We start from the raw sequence: 13,231 nt of genomic DNA, 5'->3' as shown, positions 1-13,231 counted from the left end.
TCTTTGATTATTCAGTCAGTCCAGGGAAAAGGACGTTTTCACTGACAAAGAAGGTTTCACTGTGTCAAGTATCTGACTGCTTGGCTGGTATTAGCAACACTGCAGCGGAGAACAGGTGAAAGTAGCTGTCGGGGGACGACGACACGACAGCAGAAGAAGAGGGGAGAAAGAAGCAGGTCCCGTTTGATTTGAATCATTCTGAACAATTCAGAGAAAAAAAAAAACAGAGGAAGAGCTTGAGTTAATCGTTCCTGGTGTGAAACAGTTTAAATTTACACCAGAGCACTTTAATTCTTTTAAACTAATTTAAAATAAATCGTGTCACCCATCCCCCAATCTAATGCACAGGCTTCCCAGGCCTCCTCCTCCTCCTCCTCAGAGGGCTTAGCTCCACTCCTGGTGTCCCAGATTATGCAGCCAATTAGGGTGAAGCCAAAGCCCCTTCTGCTACCAATCCTAGCTAGAGAGCGGTGTGTGAGAATGTGTGTGTGTGTGTGTGCGCATGTGTGGCATGAGGTCATATTATTGATGGCCTGTTGTGAGGCCGGGACACAGGATGACTCAGTGGTCTAAAGGGAAGCCTTCAATGATGTAAATGAAAAGAAAGGTGAACTTGTCGAGATGACAAACTCTGTCAAGGCCGCGTCGTTTGATTTCCCCCAAAACATGTAATCCAGTGTGAATTATGCATGCAACGTGCTAGACTTCCTTCATTTTCATATGTGAACTGAATATTTTTCAGGCTCTATAGAAAGTGCAGACCTTCAAAGTTGTTCCGGATTTCATTATATTTTATTCAACAGCACCACCAGCTGGCAAATAAGACAGTGATTTAAATTCAGGAGCAAATACGGTGTGTGTGATGACAGTCCAGGGAGGTGCTTTTGAAAATGAGCCCCACATGAGCAGGGCAGAAGGAAAACCTGCTACTTTCTGTTCTCTCTTTCTGACCCTGTGTTTCTGGCTGTGCTGAGGAATGCATTCGCACATGCAATGTCTGCATTATGCCAATAAAAATGCAAACTTTCACCTGCAAGTTATTCAGCGTCTGAGGTCACTGCCTGAATGGTGGCTGCTGAGAGTCTAGCGTTCTTGTGGGTGGTGCTGCCATATCTGGCAAGACCTGTCGACTTGGATCCCACGAAGGACGCGCTGCCGCCTCGAACACGGACGCCAGGATGATCCTCGCTGTTGTTATTAACGTCACTCTCTGGTTCTTCCTCGTCTCTGTTGTTTTTCTCTTCTTCATAGGGTATCAGGGTACTGGGACTGAATTGTCTCAATGGCATGCCAAGAATCCCAAAGCTGATTTAATAAAAGAAATGAAGAGAGAGAGAATACATGGAGTGAGACGGATTCATTTTTGTTTGTTTTTCACAACCCAAGTCAGGAGCATCTTTTTTCCAATTTTTCCCCCCTGGTCATGGAATAACCTTCAGAACACACTACAGCTTAAAGATTTTTTCTCCCTGATTTCGAAAAGAGCAATTTCTACTCTGTATCTTTCGTTCCTTTTATTATTTTTATTCCTTAAACTCCTTTATGTCCGTTGTTGACATGCTCTATTTGATCATTTCTTTAACTTTGTAATGTTAGCTATCTTGGACAGGTCTCCCTCAAAAAGGGATTTTAATCCCAGGAGACTTCCTGTTTAAATAAAAGGTACAAAATGAAAAAAAGATGAACACATCTGTACTTTTTGCTATGTTGGCACAAAAATCACACATTAAATATACACAATGTTTGTATTTATGTAGGAAGAATTAGACAATGAATCATTCTACTCTGTCAGCTGATCTGGTTAGATGACGATTAAGATTTTGCTACATATGAAATCCACTGTTATTCAGTTAAAGCCAGACAAAGCATTCTTTATTGCATTATGCTCATCATGTAGAGTGGGTGGGTTTGACTGCACATAATCACAATAGTGCTCAGTTTTTTTTGTACTCGTTGCTTATTTTCAAGAAGTCAAACAAAACAGGCAGGAGGGTTTTTTTGTTTGTTTTTACATTGAATCACAATCAACTGTGACACTTTATCCACTGAAGTTACCACTTCACTCTGCAGCGTTATGCAGCTTTGAGCTTCTGGTTTTGGCTTTTTCAGCCTCACGTGGATGTTAGATGTTATGGTCGATTTTTACCACATACATACTCAAAACATAAGCAGTACTTAAGTATCTGAGTATCTAATTTTAAATGTTTTAAAATTAATTTCCTGGCAATAAATGCATTTAAGAATCAAAAGTACAATATTTGCCTCCAAAATGTAGGGGAGTGGAAGTATAAAGTGGCAGGAAATGGAAATACTCAATTAAAGACTACCCCAAAACTGTACTCTAGTATCGTACTTGAGTAAATGTACTCAGTTGAATTCCATCACTGTTAGTTTGTCTGAAATATTTCTGCTACCTCAGTGCTCCCACGTCACTTTCTAACCATAAATCACTGCGCACATAGCAGCAGCAGAGACACAGAAAAATCATATCAATGATCAAACAAATCCCACCCTCTTAATATTATCAGTGGCATATTCTGTCGTGTTTTTCACCACCTGACGCTGGCCAGCTGCTGGTTGAGCTCCTCCGTCAGAGCCTTGATGTCGCAGAGCTCGGCCTGCAGAGGGCTCTGCCTCCTGGCTGGGCCGCGGACGAACAGATGGGGTGACTGTTCTTTGGATGAGGGCAGCAGAGACACCATCAGTGGGGATCGCTGGTTAACTACAGTGCTGAGGGCGGGACGCCGCTGGGACTTTCTTTGGAAAAAAGTCAGGACAAGGAGCAGGGACAGAAAGTGTTATGAATTTAGTGTATATATATAAAAAAACACCACAGGCAAACATGCAAATGTGTGAAAGAGGCACTGAGGGCAACGAGTGTGTACAAATTTCTCTCTCTGATACATTTTACTTACTCAACTGAGAGAACAAAAGTAGAAGAGAAACTTAGTAATTAAACCAAATATTATAATATTGAAGATCTGTTTATATAAAAGCTCAGTCATGCACAGACAACAGCTGTATAAGCATTTTGAAAAGCAGACATTCCTCACATGTTCCATTTTGTCATACATACCTATAGTGCTCATGGTGGAAACTTAAATCTCCAGAACTAATTAATCAGGAAAGCTGCTATGGGAGCTAAACCCTCAAGATCCAGGTGCTTATTCCAGAACAAGTACAAAAAATATATATAATCAAATGGATTTTTCTTTTTTTTACAATCTTTTTAGTGTCTGCCAGACAGTTGGAAACTGCTGGAGCTCGTACAAATCATGTCATGTACATCCACCCTCAGGAGGAGAGCGAGCTTCAGGCCCAGCTTTTGATTGTTTGGTCTCAACCTGACAGCAGGAAAGAGCTCCGAGGCCCCTGACAGCTTACACAACTGCCAATCTTGTGTCAGACACGGCAATGCAACATAAAACGGTCTGTCAGACAGTCCCTGCTATCGGACAAAGCTATGAATCTGTCTACATCAATCATGTTCCAGTCAGAGGTCTGACGTGACGTCCATCAAACACAGACGACATTACTGCCGGAGCTATTAAGTTATTTACTCTAATAGATCAAATCAGAGTGAGGCTGGTAACACATACTGATGGTAAGATGACAGAACAAATCTGTTCAAGCAGTTATAATGAATATCTTTATATTAACAATGGATCACATGTCTACTTCTATGTGAAAGTTTTTGCTGGTAGTGATGAAGTCACAGAGCATTATTACCGAAATATATATTATATATACGATAATATATTTATCGATGCATCCAAACTTTTTGATTTTCACACAGGATTAATTTCTTCTCACTGTATGACTACTGGCTACTTTAAAAACAAAACATCTTTGTTATGATACACAATTAAATGAAACAGATGAAATTACTTCCTTCTTCGTTACACTCAGCCATCCACACCTCAAAACTCGAGATGTAGCCCAGCTTAGAACAAAAACATGATGCACATGTTTACATCAGTTATGTTCATCTGTTGTGTTTCACCATCCAGTTGGTTCAGCCGTAGGGAACGTACAGCCCGGCAGAATGCAAGGTTAACAGCCAATCATAATGTCAAGAAACAGGTTTTATCATTTTATAACCGATTATTGACTTTTCTTCATCGAGACATCGTCTTTCAAGAGAGAATTTCTATGTATCCCTAGTTGGGACTTTACTAACACCAAGGCAAACATAGTAGCAAAATACACATAATAAATAATTGACGAGGTTGTCTTCTACTCTTAAAAAGTACATACCGACACTGATGGTATCACATGCCACCTCTACCCAGCCTTTCCTTCGCTTCGACGTACCTGTGCCTGAATGTGCCACCACGTCCCGTCTCCTTGGGGTCAGCCTCTTCCGTCTTCACTGAACCATTAACAGCGGAGAAGGTCATACCCGAGTCCCCGTCGGTGCTGTTCCTGAGTGCCAAGTTGAAGGTGTCAGAGTACAAAAGTCTCCCCACCTCCTCTTGGATGTCTCTCAGGTCCTTTCTGCCAAATGTCACCCAGGCCACAAAACAGAAGAAGCTGTACAAACACTAGAAACAAGAGGGTGAGGACACAGAAGGATGCGAAGAGAGGGAAGAGTGTGAACTCCTAATTTATTTGAGTTAGACATTCATTCATTTGTTTTTTTTAATTCAATCCTTAATTCTACCTAAAAACCCAGGCAGCCACTTATTCTGTATTTTTAAAAGGTCACAACAGCTATTTCTGTCAAGAACAGGTCACATATAGAGCAGACAACAAGCTGCTGCTCTTAGCGTGATATTTCTCCCCCTTCCACCCACCTGGCTAAATACTGGGGAGAGCCTGTCAAAGCAAAGCACCTGTGTTGAGTCAACATCCCCTACCACTAACTAATTCATTAAGGCCACCAGGCATAACCAGCACTCAATGTCGTTCTGTTCTGCTCACTGCCGTCTGTATTCACAGATGGTGAACTGGCCTTCACTCTGACAGCTGAAGGTTCAGTTTTTCTCTGTGCAGATGAGGCAATATATGTAGTTTTGAATGTTTCAACATGCTGCATTTGCAGGGAAAGAACTTTCAGGTCAGTTACGGGTCAGATTTATCAAGTCTTTTAAACAGTGGGAATTGGTTAGGAGACGGTATCCATTTCCTAAAGGGTTCCTAAAAGTCTTAATAAGCTTTGAAACATTTTATTGGAGCACATTATAGGATTCTTATTGCACATACCGCATGTAGAAGCCATTCTGTACGGTTTGATGACATCCGGCCCCTGGAAAAAACACATGAGAACTTGTAATACAGATAACAGTGATGCACTACGAATGTTTGTAGACATTCATAACAGCTATACAATGGTTCCCCGGGAGCCAGACAATCGAGTGAAATTATTACAGAGAGAATCACACTTTCTTTCTTTCTCTAACACCTGTTCTGAATGTGAACAGACACTCACTTGTGATACGATGCGTGTTGGTGCTGCTCTATCTCCAGGCCCATGATTAGACCGAAGTAGCAGACAGCCAGCTTCTTTTGAGCAATCTCCTTTTTGGCCAAAGCCTCCGCCATCACCCGGTGCTCTGTGATGACGTCTACACTGGGAGGATTGTTAGAAAGAGAGTGAGTGTGTAGAAATACAAGACAGAGAAGAGGGGAAGAAACACATTTAGTAACTGTGATACAAAAAAATACCACTAAATTACCACTGCATTACATTGAAGGCGGACACACACTCTTTTGTTCTGAGCATACTTACGCCATTAAAGACTTGGGTTTATTCTCTAGAGACTTGTGTTCGAAGAAACACGACAGGTAAAGGAGAAGGGCAGCCAGGACGTCATCAAGCTCTTTACTCCTGCACAGAGAATAGAACAGAATAAACAGCAAAGCCAAACTGTGTGTATGTTTGGATGAAAACATGTCTTTTCATTCCTCACTTCAATACGGTCATGAAGCAAAGCGGAATGGGAAGTGAATAATTCTCCTGCAGCAAACCGACAGCCACATCTACGACACAGAGAGAAGAGGGTCAAAGGTCATCCAGCACTGGGATTAGATATGAAGGTACTCTTTAATGTTCACACTCAGCAAACTCCTATTTTTTTCACCAACTACCAGACAAAAAGAGGATCAGCTGATTTAAGTCATGCAGTATTAGTGTTGCTGAGTTCAACAACAGATCGACACTTACGTTTGACATCATCGATGGTAATTTGGTCTCCTCGCCTCTTCATCAACGAGGACCTGTAAGCACTCAGGTGAGCAGGGCTCAGGCTCTTTCTAATGCTTTGGCGCCCTCTATGGTTCAACATACAGATGGCAGCCAACCTGGGGAAACATCATGATGAACGTGTGCACGTTGGTCTCAAATGAAGTAATGAGTAACTGCAATTCACAACATTTGTTTTGCCTTTCAAATAATTACAATCACAGCTAAATAACATGTATAAACATTTAAAGGAAAAGACTTTTGAATGCTGCTGGTTCACGCAGGCCTACCACTCTGATCGCTGCTGAAGATCCTTGAAATTGGCGTTGGATTGCCTCCTTTCCTTCAAAACAGCCTCCTCTGCTGGACCAGAACTAGAAAAGGGGGAGTTTTATTTCCGTCTTTATTGTACACATGTTTAAATACAAAGATACAAACGTAGATACATTCCCGTTTTACAATGCTAGATTTCATGTTATATGCATTGTACTCAATTTATTTAATACCTTTAAAAAGGTCATGCTAACTAAAAATGTTACATGATAACGTGGTGTTGGTTTGGATTATGAACATTTGTTCATGAATATGGAATTTTCCCCAGAATAACTAAAAGTTGTTTGCCATAGAGAATGTTATTTCCAATCTTATCTTGACTTTTATAGACTTGCTTTCATGTGAAGTCACCCTTTTTGTTTGTTATTAAATTCCTCTTATGTGTTGTCGTCGTCTTCTTATCGTCCTTTATTGATTTTTATTCTTTTATTTATCTCTTTTTTTGCATAACTCTCTTTCTTTTTTGTGATCTTGCCTGTTTTATGGCTTTTATTCCTTTTACTCGTAATGCCTCATGTTGACTTTCTGTGTTTTTACATTTTCTGTTCTGCCTTCTTGTTTTAACTCACGTAAGACGAGTCTTACTTGTGTTTGGCTTGACTGTTGACTGTTTATTCTATAATATCGACTTCCTGAGTTTCCTGCTTTTGATTGTTTGTCGAAGCACCTGTCAACGCTGTTTTTAAAGATGCTTTATATTCTTGCATGGGCCTACTTTTTGCCTAGTTCACTTATAATCGACACTTCCTTCAACTTGTTATAGACATTTTTTTTCATGCTTTCTCCCCCTTGAATGAGGAAGATCCAGAAACATCTAGATGAAAGGACAGTTACACAACCATGTTCATTATATTTAAAAAAAGAGGTAGGGTGCTAATTATACACGACTCAAAAATAGTCCGAGATATTGGGATATTATATTGTTTATTCTTTGACATATCTGAATTTTTACTGTGTTTTATGAATATATTTCATTTCATGTATTTTCAGTTCATGCATATATGCACACATATCCCCAAATCCCTGACTTATTTGAGTAGTGCATTATGGTTTAATGTGCCTTAATGACTGTTAGCATGTTCGGTATGCTAGCTAGTAGGCTCACCTGACAAACTCCACACCCCGGGCTTCATCATTCCAGACCCAGCGGCCTGAAGGTGGCGCACTAACCTGAAAGATAGCGTTATTATTCCTCATATATCAACCAGACATTTAAATGTGTCCCTAACTGTTAGCATGAACTGTGAATAAACTAGACACTTGGACTTTTTCATGGTTAAAGACAAACGCCTGTACCACTTGTTACCGGTTAAATAATGGCGGTATTTAACGTTTCTAGCCACGTAACTGGTCACTGAAAACTTTTACATTCGTCTGTCTCAGTGTAGCAACCTACATTTCTCGGCTTCTCTGGATATTTTGGCATTTGCGTGAATAAAACCTTCAACAGGTCCCTGGTTAGCTCCTGCTCCTTCCTCCTCTCCGCTGCTAATGTTGGACACTGTATCCAGGCAACAGCCAATGAGGAGGACGCTCACAGGACACTTCCGCATTGCAAGAGAAACACTGTTTGGGTCCAATGTTTGGAAGTAATGTTCATTTTGCAATTTCATATTTAAACCACAGAGTATTTTTTTTCTCCACTTGCAGCCATTCCCAGCTGTTTCGGAAGCAATTGGAAGAATGGTAAAAAAAAAAAAAAAAATGTATCTGTTGCATTGAAATCACATGTGGATGTAATGTATGGACCGGTTATGAACGAGAAACATGAAAATGTACATACACAAAGCCAAATTTATGAAAATCAGAACCATTTTCAATGCTTTTTACAATGAATTCAGACCGCATTGTAAATCCCTGAAATATATGAACTTAAAATCTGCAAAAGAACCACTGAAATGTGCACAATTCAGTCAGTGAGAGTGCTTGTAAACATTTCCTCTACAGAAAATGACAAATGACTTTATTATTATACTGGAGATTATAGCAGTTGGTTCATAAGGGTTAAGATGAAATAATTAATTGGAGATAAAAGCATGAGCTAATTAAATTGAATGTAGTTCAATGCAATCAACATATTCTCAAATCCACCGAAAACACATTTAAGTGAATCAAACCCTTACTATCAGTCTTACCCTGGAATGTAATAATAATAATAATAATAATATTAATGAAATATAAGTATAGAGCTTATATTCTGTTTTCTGTCTATTATAGTTGTAAATTCTGTTTCTTAAGTTTTATTTTATAAACAGTTATATTGCCACAAATAAACAACAACTGGTTTCAATAAAACCACAGACATCTTGTAATAAAAACGTTTTAATTTGTCAAGCATTCAAAACTATATATGATGTCTAAGCATTAAAAAAACAAGCATAGGCAAAAGTTTTCTTCATCCTGTGTGTGTGATAAAATGCCCAGCATCTACTTCTCTAAGCTCTCTGAACTTGCAAGTTAGTTTTTCAAACGCTCTTTGGAGAGATGAGGTGCACATTTTCAGTCAGGTAGTCCAGCCCCCAGCCTCGGTGTCTGTCTGTCAGGGCATCCACCGACTGCAGCAGTTCTATATCGCAGCTCTCCCCTGAGGAAAGGAAACGCACCATTAAAAACTGCAAATTCATCGTAGCCTGTTTCAAGAATGGAAAGACACTGAGCCGTGATTGTTCCAAACACTCACCGAACAGGCTTTGTACTTGCTCATCAGGCACAAAAAAGGGAGGACCTGAAAGACAAATCCAGTCTCAAATATATTTTGTTACCACTGAACTCACACAAACACACTGCGGGTATTTTTAGCCGAGGGGTGTATTTGACTCTCTAGACAGTGTCTGCTGCTTCACACTCAATATGGGCACTTACCTGGATATAATTCAGGATTGTACAACAAAGTGTCCAAAAGGTATCTGCAGTCTTTGGCCATGAGAGAAACGATGAGAGCAGCATACCTGTGGTGATGTGTGAGAGAATGTAGTGAGACATCGTGGAGCGTACGGTATGTGTGGTTTCTCTGTGTCATATCTAATAAATAACTATTATATTAAAATGACACATTTAAATTGTTTTAAAGAAATGTTCATTTCATTTTAGGATGTTTAGGTGGAGGGGTTAAAGGGGCAATATGTAGTTTTAATTTTTATATTTACAATATTAATGAGGTAATAATACAACCTCAGAAATATTATTTTTTTCCAGAAGTGAATAAACAAGCTGTTCTCAGGGGAAAAGGACCCCAGAACACTGTTTGAAGCTAGAAAGGTGGCAGGGTCCGCCACATATAAACAAAGTAAAACAATATGAAATCATGTTGTCCTTTAAGGCTAGTTTGTTTATTCAATCATGCAAACAAAGACAGTTTGTTTATCCATAACATTTTTTTTTTTTTTTTAAATCAGTCAATAAAGATCTTTCTCTTCTGATTAACATTTCTTTCCCAAAACAACACAGTGCACCTTTAAATCTCATCTTACTTGTCTCTGTCTTGTGGGTTGATGGCCACCAGAGAGCCCCTGTCCCAAATCGCCCCGAACTGACCGTCAGTGGAACTGTGACATGGAAAAACAGAGTTTCTGTTAAACATTATCTTTTACATTAACATTTTAAAAAAGGGACCAAAACACATACAGTTTACTTACTTGGAGAAGTTGTACAGGTCACATTGATACAAGGAGATATTTTTCTCTGAGCTCTGTGGAATCAAAGACAGTGTGGATGAATATTTTTTCGTCCCTTTACAGATCACACACTATACTCACCACCACTGTCCCTTCGGTAGCATACCACATTGTTTTAGTTACTTTTGTGTTGCTTGAGCTGGGTGACAGAAAACATTCTGTACGCTTTTATTTTTTGACAAAGTTACGTTTGTTCTGTGCGGTAATGCAGCGAAGACCTCGGTCAATTAACCTAATGTAACTTTTAAAACAATTTAAGAAGGCACGGTGGTCTCTGAAGGCATGAAATCCTGCCTGCACTCCTTGTTTTTTCTAGACGGGTTAGGGAACGTCATTAGTCGTCATTACGTTCTGTCTGTATGATGAAAATTAAATACAGTGACAAAAAAAGAAGACATGACGTACAGCATGATGACGTTTTACATCTATATAAACAGGCGCTGTAATGAAGTCAATTTCTCCCTTACATTGTTTCACAGCTACACCGTTTTTCTCGCAGGATATGTATCCACGGGGGTTTTGTGTAGAAATGTGATTTGTGAATACATAAGCTAACATGAGAAGACACTAGTATGGTCCTTTACGTAGCTAGTCAAAGACAAAAATCTGACAAAGCGTTGTGTTACTCGCTCATCTGGTTGTGCATGTTTGAAAAACGGTGGTGGTTTGTGATGCTGTGTGAAGCCACCCCCTGCTCAGACATTTGCATACATTGAACGTGAAGCCGTAGAGAACTGTTTCCTTTTAGACATGCAGAAAACTTAAAACAGCTCTGATACAGTGAGTAAAACAGAGAGGCTGATGTCAGTGAGATAACGTTAGAGGCAGTAGCATCACTTCATGTAAATGTTGAAAATAACCAACCATAAAAAGTGTCAAAAACTGGTTCTGATGTGTTGAAAATCATCAAGATTATAACTTTAAAGATACATAAGTATGCATAATGTGTTTGCCGCGTGTAAAACATTTGTATAATTTGAATGTGCCCCCAACTAAGCATAGTTATGACCTCCATTCCAGATGTTACGAGCACAAAAATGTCTCTACAACCGTGTACAGCTCACATACCTTGTAAACCTTTGCTCCTGGTATGGCAGGGACAGGCTCCTCGCTGTATGTCATGTTGTTCTCCTCAAAGAACTGCTTGATAGCCATTTCAGAGATCTCCACCCCGACCACTGAATGGCCCTGGTCTGCCAGCCTGGGATCCACACAGACAAAGAGAGAGGGAATACATGGCGTCCATACATAGAGACATAAACTGAAAATAGGTGTGAGCTTCTTTAATCTTCTTTTTCATACCACTTCATATCAACAGCTTTCCCACAAAGAGGGAAGAAGAAGCGAACTCCCGTCCGTCCGGCAAGAACTTTATCAATGTTGCTCTCCAGCATTCTGTTGAAGAAAAATAAGAAAACCTTTTAAAAATCACACGTGGACCGGGAAAACTTTCATTTTACTTCATCCCACAGACGAGGCAGATGAAAGCGGAGCCTTTACTTGTGCACTACAGGCTGATGGAAGCCGATCCTGTTCTCCTGCCAGCGTTCCTCCCATTCGCCAAGCACCATGACCCGGTTCGACTGCGGTGCCAGCATGCTGGTGATGTTTGCCTGAGCCCGGCTGCTGGCGGATGACAAAGAAGTGGGAAAATAGCATTCATATCTGTGTACGGGGACCAGGGGTGAGTACACATGATGCACACAGTCACACGTCCCTGCACATAAACAACAGCTGCACTGTGAGAGTGTGTTAACAAGCCTTTAGAGAGCAGTTAACAAGCTTGTGGGGTTACAAAATCATCATGGATGTTGACCCTAGAGAAGTTCAACTGGTAGATAATTAAAGGAGAATCAGCTGAAGCCAGAATAGACAGAAGTGGGGGCAGAGCAAAGGTCACGTCCATGCAAACACACACTGTCTTCTAATGCATAAGAGGCAAAAGTTTCAGCTTTTAGCTTTAAAATGTTCCAAACCTGAAATACCTGGTCCAGGTGCTTGAATAGTGAGGCATTCACCACCTTAATCAACCACCTGTGACGTCAGGGATGACTTACCAAACTGCTTGCATAACATGAGATGCCTCCTCTAATGAAAGGACAGTGTCAGAGGTCCATGCTCACCTGGCAGCAGCCTGGCACAAAACCAGCCCCAGAACCTTCAAGAGAAAACCTGAACCTCGCATGTTTGCTAACTCAATCGGAGCGCGTACCTTTCTGGAACGAAGACAACTAATGTGTGATCAGCAGCAGCAGCACGGCAGCAGCCTCGATCATGCAACCGCTTCAGTCAATACCCGGCAGTGGGAGTGGGAGTTTTTTGCCCTGAGTTCAGTCTGTCAGGCGATCCGTTACTTTATCTACAAGTGGTTTGTCTGACAAACTGGCAGGACACACCCCAGTTTCCCAATTCAGTTTTTTCATGAATTATTTTAAATTGTACCCAAAATCTCAACAAGCCAATGGCATAATAGCTAACAAGTTCAATGATACTCATGACATGTCTCCCTGTATGTTAAGTTATTCATTATTTTTTTCTTTGTGTTTTGTTTCTTTTATATCTATTATTACATTTCTCTCAATAAAATAACTGTAATTAAATTATGAATCTTTGTAATATACGATTTATTTACCACACTGTTGTTCCTTTTATCAATTTTGTATTTTATTATATTCATATAATGTTCATGTTGCTAGAATTCCCTTCTGTTAAGTAAGTTAAATAAAATCTTTTTTTTTTTTTTTCATTTGATTTAATATCAAATTTCTCTCATCATATAACTGGAATTCAACTATCAGTCCTTGAAATAGCCTATAAGATGTTTATAGTCCTATTTAATTACCATACTGTTGTTCCCTTGAGCAATTTTGTGGTTTCCTATATTCATAAAATGTGAATGTTTGTTAATTGTTTTGTACGTTTGTAAATTCTCAATAAGTGGTTTTGTAAAAAGAAAAACTGGCAGGACGTTTAACAAAGCTTTGCCTGACAGGCTAAACTCTGGGAGAAATGCTCCACAACACCAGGTTTTACTTCTGGT

The 13,231-nt window shown here is 39.9% G+C and overlaps 2 protein-coding genes across 6 annotated transcripts; both read right to left on the bottom strand.

Moving 5' to 3' along the window:
* Positions 1–770: 770 nt before the first annotated feature.
* On the bottom strand, positions 771–8,011 carry ppp1r36 (protein phosphatase 1 regulatory subunit 36). Its single transcript, XM_084380411.1, has 11 exons — positions 7,914–8,011; positions 7,623–7,687; positions 6,475–6,558; positions 6,167–6,303; positions 5,913–5,982; positions 5,732–5,830; positions 5,432–5,572; positions 5,206–5,248; positions 4,315–4,544; positions 2,557–2,757; positions 771–1,305 (listed from the first exon to the last, which is right to left on the bottom strand). Exons 1-11 carry the CDS (start codon positions 7,941–7,943, stop codon positions 1,038–1,040), a joined length of 1,368 nt encoding a protein of 455 aa, XP_084236537.1. The 5' UTR covers positions 7,944–8,011; the 3' UTR covers positions 771–1,037.
* Positions 8,012–8,821: 810 nt separating this feature from the next.
* Positions 8,822–12,506, bottom strand: LOC311272497 (putative thiopurine S-methyltransferase). Of its 5 annotated transcripts, none has more exons than XM_084378947.1 (9): positions 12,404–12,506; positions 11,692–11,817; positions 11,494–11,586; positions 11,260–11,392; positions 10,153–10,205; positions 9,988–10,062; positions 9,380–9,465; positions 9,198–9,242; positions 8,822–9,101 (listed from the first exon to the last, which is right to left on the bottom strand). In XM_084378947.1, the coding sequence occupies exons 2-9, from the start codon at positions 11,787–11,789 to the stop codon at positions 8,983–8,985; spliced, it is 702 nt and encodes a 233-aa protein (XP_084235073.1). In that variant the 5' UTR covers positions 11,790–11,817; positions 12,404–12,506; the 3' UTR covers positions 8,822–8,982. The 5 variants fall into 5 exon arrangements, with proteins under 5 accessions (XP_084235073.1, XP_084235074.1, XP_084235070.1 ...); XM_084378948.1 differs by having other exon boundaries at positions 11,692–11,814; XM_084378944.1 differs by having other exon boundaries at positions 12,315–12,412.
* Positions 12,507–13,231: the final 725 nt, after the last annotated feature.

Source organism: Pagrus pagrus (genome assembly GCF_965226575.1).
Source record: "Pagrus pagrus genome assembly, chromosome: 17".
Classification (NCBI taxonomy): domain Eukaryota; kingdom Metazoa; phylum Chordata; class Actinopteri; order Spariformes; family Sparidae; genus Pagrus; species Pagrus pagrus.
Note: the sequence above shows the minus strand (reverse complement) of the source record. Positions and strands in the feature narration are given on the sequence as shown.